This window comes from Enhydra lutris, unplaced genomic scaffold (genome assembly GCF_002288905.1).
Source record: "Enhydra lutris kenyoni isolate GAN:26980312 unplaced genomic scaffold, ASM228890v2 scaffoldscaffold28, whole genome shotgun sequence".
Lineage (NCBI taxonomy): Eukaryota > Metazoa > Chordata > Mammalia > Carnivora > Mustelidae > Enhydra > Enhydra lutris.
The window spans coordinates 5479750-5492340 of NW_019154112.1; the positions used below are offsets into that span (position 1 = coordinate 5479750).

A 12591-nucleotide genomic window follows, 5' to 3' on the forward strand; every position below is an offset into this window, starting at 1 on the left:
TATCAGTGGGGTCAGACCGTTAGGGGGTGTCTCCTGGAGGGAGTGGCTTTTTGCTGCTCCTCCTAACGTCTTTCTCTGCATTTTCCCATTTACTTAGTCATTCATCATTTTTACTGCAGATCACTGCCAGTCTGGGCTTGCTTTTCTTTTCAAGGCCCTAGGGGTGAGGTTGGCCTCCATTTTCCTTTGTTTGAAGCCGGCAGCTAGAGAGGCCATGTCTGAGTCGTTTTCCTTGGTAATAGATTTGTGGTTGTGTTACTTTTCTCAGATGAGGTCACATTTCTAAAGGTGCCTCCTCACTAAAACAAGTCTCCCACCCCTTCCCCCAAGCATCTGCAGACCCCCTGCCACCAGAACTCCCAGGCTGAGAGCAGCTTAGAGGGGCCTGGCCTCTCCCCGTCGTCGTGGAGAAATGCCTAACCAAAGGGGTGGGGTTCCCAGAGCTTTCATCCAGGAATGGCCTCCTAGCCCAAGGGACACCTCTAGCTCCTCTGGCCCCGTCAGGAAGGCTGATGGGTGGAGACAGGTGTGCACCTCAGGGAGAAAAAGGGCTGCGGAGGCTTTGGTGCTTGTAGAAAGAGCGTGGACTCTGGAGGCTCAGCCCTGGGTTCAGATACTGCTTCTGGATACATACAGGTCTTAGGCGAGTCACTTACTTGCCTCTGAGCCCACAGTTCCCTATCTACAAACATCTAAATAATAGAACCTACCACACAGGTTTGTTGGGAATGAGTCCTAGATACAAAAAATTGAGCAGATGAGGTAAATGGTGGCACTGCTCATCTTTTGTCCATGAAATAATTACCTAATCGTATTGAAAAACCTAAAGAAGCGGGGGGCATCTCCCCTAGCTTGTCTCCCTCCACTGCTTTTCCAGCTGGGTTCCTGGAGCCTCCTCTCCCCAGCAGCCTTGCTGCCCTGGCTCCCAGCAGAGGGGCCCCAGCCCGCTTTGGTCTGTCCCAGTCCGTCTTGGATGATGCTGGGGTCTGCAGAGGTGGCTCTTCTGGCTAAGAGTTTGTGGCTCTGCTTCCACGTGCTGGCTCCACACTCAGGCAAACAATCTCACGGTCTGTTGTGGTGTGTGGGCTTTTATCGAGAGTCAGGTGTTTGTTGGGAATAGATGTTCAGTACGGAGACAAACACTGCTGCCAGTTTTCAAAGCTGTGCTTTGGGGACAGCCAGGAATGGGATCGATAGTTCAGCTGAAACTGCTTTCTGCTTCCCTGTACCCCTCTGTGTCTGAGGAGTGCATGTGCTTGAGAGTGTGGGTCAGAGCAGGCCATGACCTCTCCACCTTGATAAATCAGGAGATGTGGCAGCATCCTGGAAAACACATTTCTGGAAGAGCCCTTCTCCTTGGGGGTGGTGACACGGAGATCTTTCCTTGCCCTGCGGGTCCCAGCCAGCCCTTACCCCCACAAACCCACGTGAGTTTGTGGTCCGGCTACCGCCCTGCGTCTCCGGATCCTGTTTTGGCACCACTGCATTGAGCCGTCCTCCATACAGCAGCTTAGGGGAGAGCCCAGGGCAGGCCGGTGAGCACGGCCACCTGGACAGAGAGGGCATCCGCCCGTGCTGCAGAGGCCCAGCCCACTGTGTCTGCGCCGATGCCAGGCCAGAAAGCATAGGAGAGTAGACTCAGCTCCGCCCGTGAACTCTGGCTTCTGCCTGATGGGGCGGGAGGGGGTTTTCCCCAGGACCTCAGGAAGCACCAGCCTTCACCTCGGATCAGAGCAGAGTTCTCGTTTGTTCTGAATAGTCAGTAGCAGGGTTCAGATTGTCCTTAGGTTTCTGGATCTGGAAGAGGAGGCGTGGGCTCTGGGGTTGCCAGCCTGGGAGGAGGAGGAGCCGGCCGGCCAGCAGGCAGCCATTAACCAAGCCCAGGCTTGCCCAGTGTGCCTGGTTTCACAGAGGCGTGTGTCCTGAAGGGCAAGACCCTAGCTGGAACTGGAGTCTTATTCTTGTCTTGGGCCTCAGGAACCTGAGCTTCCAGCACTGGAGCCACTTACCTGAATCCCTGACAGACAGGTTTCACAGCTCATTCCACTGTCTGGAGCCCTGAGAAGGGAAGTCTTCCCACTGGCCTGGGCAGCTCTGGCTGCTTTGAACAAAGGCCTGTCTGTAGAGCAGCGGAAGAGATCACTTGCTTTCTTTTGCTAAAGCCAGCCGTTGTAGTAGCCGTTCACTGCAGGCTCCTCAGGGGCCTGATCTCCCTGCACACAGAGCCCCCTTCTTCACCAGGGCTGTCTATAGTCTGCTGAGCTGTAGGCGTCCCCCAGCATGTTTAGAGGGGGCCATGTGGTACCTGTACATGTTACATTTTCTGTCTTCACAGCTGTACTTGGGGTTCGGGCTTCTTCCTTGGTGCCCCCCTCCCACGCCCTCCTCCTCTAGATTGTGAGGAGCCTGTTCTGGGCCTGGTGCTTCTCCCCTGGGCTCTGATGGGCCCAGAGAGAAGCCTCTTTCCAAGTTGTTGAGTACACTTGCTCACCTGAGGAATATTAGGTGGAACGTCTTTATTTCATCGCCTGTTTCTGTGACGCCCCATGGCTTATCCTCTTGGCAGGGAGGCACAATCTTTCTTACGTGGTGAGTGGGGGCAGGGGCGGTCACTTCACCTGTGGGCTGTGCCCTCAGGGCCGTGTCATTCCTCTGTCCCCTTCTCTGGCTGTCCTAGAAACTGTTGGCCCAAACTGTAGGAATGTGCCTTCTCTGTCCCCGATAAGCTGCTTCCAGCCCCTTGAGCGGCAGGTAGAGTCTCCCCGTCTCCGCCTTTCATACGCATATGTGTCGGCTGACATGCGATGCCGGGGAACCTGTCATTTTGCTCTGGTGCTTGTGCTGCTGTGTCCTTCTCCCTGGGCGGTGGCAGCAGCAGCAGCTTCTGCTCCGATGTCCGATCCCTGATGTATTTTCCTGAGCGTGGAAGGGAGGAGGGTGGGGAGGGGAGAGGGGGAGGGCCAGACATTATGAGAGCGAGCGAGGGCTGTGGGGCCGGCAGCCGGCAGCGTGGAGCCCAGGAGCCTCCAGACAAAGCACTCTGCTGCGGTTCTGTGAGCGCACGCATCCGCCGGGAGCAGGCAGGACCACAGCTGCCCGGCTGGGGGATTACAAGCAGGAATGAATCAGCAGCCGGGGACACTTGACTTCGTGGGCACACAAGAGCCCGCTGCCTAGGTTCCCTGGAGCAGACAGCCCCACTCAAGGAAAGGGGACCCAGCGTCTTGGAGCGCTGCTGCAGCGTGCATCAGGAGGCCGCCGGGTCCCTGACCACCACCTCTTCTGCAGAGGACAGAGGAGGGGAGCCCAGGACAGTGGGTCGCCGGGGCCTCCTAGATAACCAAGCCAGTTGGCCTTGGACTGCCTTGAAGGGCAGAAAGTGCCGGGAACAACAGAATGACTTTCACCGTGTCAAGAGTTCTCTGGAGGTGATGTTTTCGTAGTTGGTTCTTCTTTTCCCTCCCTTCTTCTTTTTTTTTTTTTTCCTCCTTTTATCTGTTCTTGCCCAGGAGAACCAGAGAAGTAGGTGGGGGTTAGGCGCTCAGCTCAGGTCTGCAGGGAGGGCTAAACTCTGTTCCTCCCCACTGTGCCACACGCCCCTGTCCGGCGCGAGGAGCAGAGTAGATACATGTCGTCCCTTCCCCGCTTGTCCTCCGAGGAGAACGTCAAGATCCGGAGACCCTGGGAAGACAGTTGCTGTCTTTATCACTCAGCCAAAGAGAGAACAGCGCTGAACGTGAATAGACTTAAGCCGCCGCAGCTCAGCTGACAGAGGACCGCTTCCTTTTCCTCTTTCTTTCATCGGGCTGGGTTTTGTCTTCTCTAGCCAAGAACTGGATCCGCCTGCCTGCTTTCCACCTGAGCAGGCAGGCAAGTCACAGGCACAGCCACTACCACAAGAGGAAAATGAATGTCCAGCCCCGGCGAGAGAGCCCAGCCCGGGAAGGCAGCCATTCAGCCAGCGCCCTGGTGCGGGAGACGCCCCGCTCACCCGCAGCCAGAGTCTAGCTGTGGACTGAGCTCCTGGCCCCACCGGCCACAGGGCCCCCAGGAGTGCGATGTTGCTGTCACAGCCGAGCCACACCTGAGCTTGTTTCCTGGGCAGCCGCCCAGGCTCTGCACCCTCGGCCCCTCTGCCTTGAGCCTCTGAGCACAAAGGGCCGGTGGCCATGGTTTGCTTATTCCGGGACTGCTGGGGGAAAACAAGTAAAAGTCTCTTTTCTCCCCCTGCCGGGTTCTGTGCTGCTTGCGTTGCATGTGCCGGGTCCCTGTGACCAGTCGCCGCCGCTTCCTTCCCGGAGCCCTCGCTGTGTGCCTGTGTCCCTCCGCTGCATGAAGAGGCGTGCGCTCTCCCGACTGGTGTGTGCTGCAAGGTCGCAGGACTTGCCCCTCGCCTGAGGCCCCGCGGGGGCTCCTGAAGTTGCATGGATGAGAGAAGCCCCCCAGCCCCTCTAGTGCCTGTGGGAACAGACTTCCTGAAATACCTCAGTGCGAACGCTGACGAGGAACTGCCCCGACCTGTGCGCGGCGACCGTGCATGTGCCACCGCTGCCCCGGAGCCGCTCAGACTGGGGGGGTAGGGGGGCGGGTGTGTGTGTGTGTGTGAGCAGCCCGGGCCGTCCTGCCCTTGACCTGCACCTGGAAGAGGAGCTGCAGGTCCTCCGCTCTCTGGTCTCTTGTACATAGTCTGGCTGCCCTATGGTAATGACTATGATGTGGCAGTGCCATCTGTCTTCCTCTGAGTGCCGCTGCTACCGCCTTAATGGTTTTTCCCTTTTCAAGCGTCTGCCGATTCCTCTCTCGTCAGGTTCGCGGACGCTGGAGCAGAGCGTCGGGGAGTGGCTGGAGGCCGTTGGGCTGCAGCAGTATGAGAGCAGGTTGCTTCTGAATGGCTTTGACGATGTCCGCTTCCTGGTAAGTGCCCAGAGGCCTCCTGGGGGAGGGCTGCAGCCCCGCGGAACCGGGCTGCTCTGCTCTCCTGTGGCCCCCGCTGGAGTGTGAAACGGTATGTAGACCTGCGTGCCAGCGAAGTGCCGGGTGCAGTGACTTAGACATCTAGGAAGTCTGCCGAGCGTCGTGCACCTTCTTTCTAAATTCTGCTCCCAGAAATAGTTCTGTCGGGAGAGCTGTTTGCAGGTCCTTTTCCCGAGAGGCTGGGTCCCTGCGCTCAGACCTTTGCCCCTCGCTGGTCCCCCTCTCAGGCCTCAGACCATGTGTTGTGTGGTGAGGCCTCAAGGCCCTTTCGTTCTGGGTCAGACACCAAGAGTTTTGGTGGATGGGACAGCTAGGTTCCCTGTGGTGTCTCCCTGTTCCGTCTCTGTTGGATACCAGAAGTTTCCTTTATTCCCTAGAATGCTGCTGTGAAGCAGGTAGTCACTGAAGCAAGGAGCCTTGGCCAGCAGAAAGGCCTCTCCCCTGTACATCCCTGGCCCGGCATCCGGGGTGGGGAATGTGGCCGTGCAGCCTCAGGGAGTCCTAACCTCAGGCATGGCCCAGAGGAGAGGCTGAAGTGGCAGTCTGAGGAATCAGTTACTCTTCTGAGGTATCATTTGTACTGTCTTCTTACATAATGCAAGGTGTCAAAGAAAAAGAAAAATCTAGGTGTCTCTCCTCAGGCTGCCTGTGGAGTCCGGGCCTGGCTGGGACCTGGGGTTGGGATCCAGTGCTCCTTCTGTCCGCCCAGAAAGTAGCTCAGGCAGGGTACCCATGAGCCTTCCTCTCCTGGAAGCTCTCCAGGATATGGTAAAGGAAAGGGGTCAGGGTCAGTCAGCCCAGAGCTTCTAGCTCCAGTATGGGTCCTATGGGTTTCCCACTGATGGGCTTGCATTTGGTGCTTTCTGAATAGCAGCTTGCCCAGGGAGCAAGCCTGGGGCTGCCGGGAGGAACCCTCACTAGGACAGTCTCCATCTCCAGGGCAAACAGTAAAGTCTGTAGCAAACCACCCTTCCAAAGCCAGTTTAGGGCCAGTTATTTTAAATAGCAGTTTGTTTTTTTTAAGTTGAACTAGGTATATTTATGGTTCTTTTTTTTTTTTTTTTTTATGGTTCTTATAACCTAATCCCTGACTCCCCATGGTCCTGGGGGAAGGGCAGCAAACCCAGGATAGAGGTGGTGGTTCAGCCAGTGAGTTGGGGTAGTTGGCCCCTGGTGCTGAGTGGTGAGGGACCCTCCGTCTCCCAGCACAGCCCCTTCACCAGACCAGCTGTCAGATAGGCAAGGGCGGGGTGGGGGGAGGCTGTGGACTTCACAATGTCCCCCTCCCTGTGCTTCAGTATTTTAGAGACTGAGCTCTTGACGTCTTGCCCCTCCTTCTGCTGACTTTGGAAAGGGTGAGGTTCCCAGCCCTCAAACAACATTTAAAGACTCCTTTAAAACCACTTGCCTGCCTCTCCCCATGCTTACGTCCAGAAAGTAGCTGGGCGGGCAACTTGGTAAATCTGGCCCTGAGCCAAACATCCACACAGGATGCAGGGCTCTATTAGAATGTGTCTCTTTTCTTTCTTTCATGGAAGGACACTCACCAAGGGAGGCCGGGAGCTCAGTCTTTCTAGGAGCCTTCTAGGCCCCTCCTGTTTCCCTGGGGACGAGCTGTTCCCTGTGGCCGCTCTCCCGTTTCCGGCTGGGTGCTGGCGGGCGGAGTCTGTGCGGGAAGGAATGCTGGTTACACCTCAGTTGAGCATGTTTCTTCTGATACCTGGAGTGGCCCGAGTACCCATGCAAAGCATCCTGGGTAATTGCATGTAAATTGCCAGATGGACTCTAAGGCTAATTGTTTTAGCAACCAGGAAAAAGGCAAAAACACACAAGAAGGGGGGCATTTTTATTTAAAAACATTCTCTCGCTGCATATGGTATAATTTCCATCTCGCTAGCTGTGCTATCTGTCCATGTAATTGGGTTTTCAGTAGGTTACACATGTTTTTCTTGGTTCTGAAAAGCCTACGAGACTCTTCTTCAAGATGCGCAAGTGTGTCCCTGGGAGCCAGGCTCTAGTTGTAGAGGGAGCATATGGACACGAAGAATGTTTCACAGGCAGGCTGCTGCTAGAGTATGTCCCTGTGATGGGCTCCTACAGCCCCCATCAGGGTGGGAGGGCCTTCACCATCATGTGGTCTCATCAGCTATGCCTCAAGCCCTTCCAGATAATCTTGGCCCCATAATCTTGGATAATCTTGGATGCTCTCCAGTGTTGGAGGATTCACCACCTTGCAAAGTAACAGCCGGTTTTTCTTTGTGTCGCTCAGGCTGAGCCAAAATCTTTTTCCTTGTGGTTTCTGTCCCCTGGCCCCAGGTTTACCTTTTGAGCCACAGAGAACACACTTCGGCCCCTTAGAAAATTGGCCACTTTCTGTCATGCCCTCCTGGGTCTTGTCTTGTGTAGGTCCAGCGTCTTCTTACTCTGGGCTGTTCCCCTGTGATGTGGTGACTGAGCTGGACAAGCATTGCACTTTAAACTTTATTCACCCTCCCATGCCTATGGGCAAAGAGCATCTTTGATCTGGAGGGGTCAGCGGCAAGGCAGGGGGGGGCTGCTTGGTGTTCCCTCGGCTGATCCGGCCGACACCAGTCCCGGGAAGACAGGGCCCAGGAGTTGGGCTCCTGCCTCTGCTGGCCGGCCCACCACACTGACTCACACATCACAGCCAGTTCCGTTTTTCACCCTGAGTCTTGTCCACGGGAAATGGGCTTGCCTAGGAGAAGGGAGGAAATGCATTTGATCAACACTGCAGGAAGGTGGTTGGTGGTCAGCGAGTGCCGGTCTCCCTGTCTGGGGACTGAACCTGATCTCTCTTCCTAGGGTGGCAGTTGAGTCAGTGATGGTGCTCCACATGCCAGAGTGTTAGGTAGATGTTAAAAAAACATTTTTGAAGAATGTCTGATACAGAGAAACATTCACCTTGGAGTGTTGAGTGAAAAAATCAAGACACAAAAATCCATGTGTGACATGAACTTAATTTTCAAAAAAGAAAACCTCTCTGCACGAGAGGTTCAAGGGGGTCGGCCAGAACATTTCGGAGGTTATCTAAGGGGGACTGTAGGTGGCTGACTCTCTTTTGGAATGTAGTAGGTCTTGTGCCTTTGCTACCACGAATGAATGGATCTGAAGTCAGAAAAGCAAATAATGCACGTGTCTGAAGGAACCTGATGGTCCAGCTGGGAAAACAAGCACACAAAGCAAAGCAATGAAAACAATAGAGTAGCCCAGTGGTACGCGCTATGGTGAGGCCTGTAGGTGCTGCAGGAGCACAGGGGAGGAGATCCCCCGCTTCCCGGATGCGGACCGCGTGCTGGGCAAGGAGCTGGCTCACGGCCCTGGGTGTGTTGTTGGGTCGAGTCTCAGCTGGGGCTGTGAGGCCCAGAGGGCGGAGTCACTGCCAGCAAGTGGCAGTGCCGAGATGCTAGCCCAGATCCGTGCAGCTTTGAACTTCTGGATCACACGTGCTGTCTAAGGGTTTGCCGGGGCTGTGGGGCCTGGAGGAGGGGCGAGTGTGGGGCATGAGTGGTCTGTGGGGAATAAGGAGGTCAGTGTAGTATAGTATAGTGTAGTGTAGCATAGCCAGGCTGGAGGGGTGGGCTGGTTTTGACTATGAGCAGCCTTGATGGCCATGTTACGGGGGGGGGCCCTCTGGTTGTGGTCCTCATCAGGCAGAGAGCCCCTGGAGTCGGGGTGCACCTTAGATGATGGCACATGCTGGAGAACGGGCACGTGGTGGGGGCTATGCTGGGGGACAGACAAACGGAAGAGGGAAATGAGTCTGGCATCCAGCTCTGGCTGGGTCAGAAACAGACCGAGCTGCGGGCCTGTTGCCTCTCACAGCCAGCATCGTCATGGAGGCCTCTTGCTCCTCCTGTCAATTTATTTCTCCACAGGCTTCCTCCACATGCAGATTGGCTCCTACTGCTTTCCTGTCTGTTTCTGAGGCCATGCCAGCTTGTTCCCGTGTGTTGGGGAGGGATGACAGGTGAAGAGGAGTGAGCCCTGAGAGGGCTCAAAGGCACAGGCTCGGGGAGGAGGGAATTCTTTCTTGGCCTCTGTGAGGTTTCCAGCCAGGTCCCCAGACCCCAGAGCTTCTCTCCGTGCTCTGTCTCTGGATTAGCTTCTCACTCTCCAGCCTGGGAAGCCGGCATTCTGTGCACAGGGAGGCCGTGCCCGTGGGTTCTTACCCAGACTTCCTGTGCTCCCTCCCTTTGCCTTCTTCCCCTGAGGCTCCACGGGCCCCCTTTTGGCCTGGGCCTGCTGCAGCACTGCTGTCGAGACGCCTCCTCCCTGCCTCAACTTCTCCATCTGCCCTAGCACCCTCTTCAGCTCACAGAGCACTCTAACTGCTGGCTTCTCCTTCAGAATTTTCTGTGCCCCAATGTGAAGCAGGGCCTGATAGATTTTCCTCAGCTAGAGGCATTGGAGGGTCCACGGAGCTGGGACCTGGGCTTTGAAAGGAACACTCTGAGACTGTGCAGATCCCGTCTCCTGGGCTGACTCATGGCTGTGGTCACCTTCTCGGGGGGCCCCAAGGGTGGCTGCACCACCAGATGCTTCCTCGTCTCTGCTGGACCCTTTCACCTTGGGAGAAGGCAGGCTCACTTCGGGCCTCTTTCCAGGCCATGCTCTCTCTTGCTCTCCCTCTTCCTTTCTGTCTGCCAGACTGTGTGGAGTTGTTCAGGGTCGGGTGACCTCAGCTGGAGTCCCACTGTGGTTTCCCCTGGTACTGCTCTGGCCTTCTCCAGTCCCCTTGACAGGGAAAGGAGCTGAGAACTATCTTCATGTCTGTGAGATGAACCGAGTTCACTTGAAGACGGAGTCGGACTGTTGCTTGGCTTCTGATTTTGAGCAGCAGCAGGGGTTCTGTGCCAGCGTCTCCAATGTCTGAGTGGTCACATATTCCAACCCCCAGCAGCACCCATGGGCAGGGCCCGGGGTCCATGTGTCTCTATTAGACGCACAGACCTCCTCACACACCGAGTGTCAGTTAAAATTCACGTGTTCACAGGCATCCCTGGAGCCCATCCGTGGACTCCTGGGGCCCATTGAGTCCACACTGCCGACTCTCGGATTAAGTCATTTCCCCGAGGTTGCTCCGCAAGCAGATGCCTGCGTTGGGACTAGAAGCGGGCCTCCTGGGCCCAGAGGCGTGCTCCCGCCTCCCACTCTAGTCTCCACACCTCTTTTCCCAGGAATGTGCTATGTCTGGGGGCTCGTACTCAGCGCACCCCCTCAAAGAGGAGCCGTGGCATGTGAGCCAGTGAGCGAGGCTGGTGCTACATGGCCTCATTGGCAGGTGCGAGTCCGGGTCAGGCAGACGTTCCATCTACCCACTGCGTGTTGGGGGCCACTCTGCAGAATGCTGGGAAAAGAAGCTGCTGGGAATCAGACCCTAGTAAGCTTGTGGCTCTGGCTGGGGGGTGCCACCGAAGCCTTCTGGCTTTGCAGCTCCCACCACCACAGGATTCTCAGTGAAGGTCTGGCGCTTGCTGAGGCCATGGTGAAGTCAGCTGGAGGGAGAAGGGCTCAGGGGAGAAGTAGAGGTTCTACGTACTTGCAAAGAGAACCAGACTGGGAGTCAGGAGATGTGGGTTTTCCTCCAGCACCCCCCATAAGATTTTGTGCCCCCTTGCTTATCCCCTGTCCCATGGCATCTCATTTGACCGCTTGCTTTATGGGGACGTAAGTTCTGCAGGGGACACACTGTTCCCTGTTGTGACACATAACAGCCACTGAGACCGGCCATGAGTGCAAGAATGTAAGGCAGTACGGTGGTACGTTCTCCGCACGGAGCGCAGGCAGCAACCTTTCTCTGCTGGACACACACTGGCTTTGTCCACAGGTCTGTGGTGTAAAGCTTGCTTGGGGCGATCTTGGAACTGAGCCCTTTGACTCCAGTCTGCCTTGGGCCTTGCTAAGTTCCACTGCTGATCTGGAGGGTGGATACAGCTCCTTGACCTCAGAGAAGGCCTCAGAAAGGCAGGTGTTCGGGGGTGATGGGTAGCAGCTGGAGGGAAGGGTGCTGGGCCTGGTGTGGAGAGAATGGGGATGCCAGGAACCTGCTTGGGAGAGCAAGGGTCACAAAGGGATGTTGTTTCCACAAAACTGGGAGACGAGTCCTGACACTGGTGTTTTCACACCATCCGTGGGAGCCCTTCGGAGATTGACAGATGGCAAGGGCCTCTGGCTTCAGAAACAGAACTGATGACAGGTGTGCCTCTTCCTCCTCTTCTATAGAACTGCTTGCATTGGTCACTGTCAAGTTCTGTCTCTCTGGGTAGGGACAGGTCTGGGCTGCAGTGGGGTCGGGGGTTGCCGGGAGAGCAGGGGGCGAGGTGCAGGGCTGAGCTGGGGGAAGGTGTCCTGCCCGGGGCTCTGTGACACAGCCCCAGGGCAGGAGCAGGTTGGCTAGGCCAGAAGGCTGCATAAGAGCACTCCCTGAGCGCTGGTTCCTGCCAGCAGCAGGTCAGCACTCAGCGCCATGGGATTCTTTATTTAACCTGCGAAGCAGGGGAGCTTACTCCTTTTTATAAGGTTCTAAGTTTGTAAGAACCTTGAGCAACAAAGTCAGAATTTGAACTCAGTTCTTATTTCTTACTCCGTTGCGCACCATACTGCCTTGTGTGTGGCGGCGGCGCACAGAAAGCCCTCAGCCCCGAAGTGAGAGAACGCATGTGTGCTTCAAGGAGTGAGGCTTCTGTTTTTTGTCATTGTTAACATTTGGAGCCACAGCGTGAGCCGCAGAGCCCTGCCCCCTCTCCCAGACATCCTGCTCCCCCAGCGGTGGAGAAAGCCACCATGTCCACTGGCAAGTTAAGTCGTGGGGTGCCCTGGACCCCAGTGCGGGCAGTTGCTGTAGCTAGTCCTGACAGACAGCTGAATATCACCGGCATAGGTGTTTGTGCAATACAGGAAAATGGAGGGGTGGGGGTAAAAGCAGTTAAAAGAACAACATGTATACTATGAGCCCAATTTTGCTAAAAGTTTTTAAATAAATGCTTAGAAAAATACACCAAAGTGATAGAACTAATTGCAGTCCTACCTTTTAAAAAAATATTCTCTTAGAAAAGAATACCAGAATGGTACCCCTTTTTTATTCCATGAGGTGATGAATCTGTGGGTTTGCTTTTACATTTTTCTTTGCGCTTTCTTTTTAAAATGCTCTATAGTAAATTTGTATAACTTCTTTACTCAGGAAAAAAAAAATTGTTTTTGATGCGGGAAAGACAGGCAGGGCCCCATGGAAACCGACAACGTTCCTGAAGGGACTGCAGAGTAAATAGCCTGTGAGGTGTCTGAGGCCTGGGGGTCTGAGTCCAGGCCTCCACACACACGGATCCGCCCGGGGGGTGTAGACCAGACTTGCCCTGGATCTGACCAGAGGGGGCCGTGCGTGCAGGCCTCCCACCAACTGAGCCCCTCATTTGTTACCGAGCTGTGGCAGCTCCCCTCCTAGGAAGTGGGCCCCGCAGATCCGTGCCCGGAGGGGCGTGTGTGTCCCACTGGGTGCCCTCGGGCTGCGCCTTCCCTCAGTGCCCTCCTATGCCCCCCCACCAATGCAGGGCAGCCTCAGGAGTATCCCTCCCCACGGAACTGGGCTGGAGAGGAGAG

General features: G+C 55.8%; 1 protein-coding gene across 2 annotated transcripts in view; it reads left to right on the plus strand.

The window, feature by feature from the left end:
* The window catches only part of LOC111152173 (ankyrin repeat and sterile alpha motif domain containing 1A), a 178346-nt gene that overhangs the window by 146271 nt on the left and 19484 nt on the right, over positions 1–12591 (plus strand). For both annotated transcript variants that reach the window (XM_022510537.1, XM_022510538.1), the window contains one exon: positions 4808–4914. In XM_022510537.1, coding sequence (XP_022366245.1) covers positions 4808–4914 — 107 coding nt within the window. The remainder of the gene's footprint in view (positions 1–4807; positions 4915–12591) is intronic.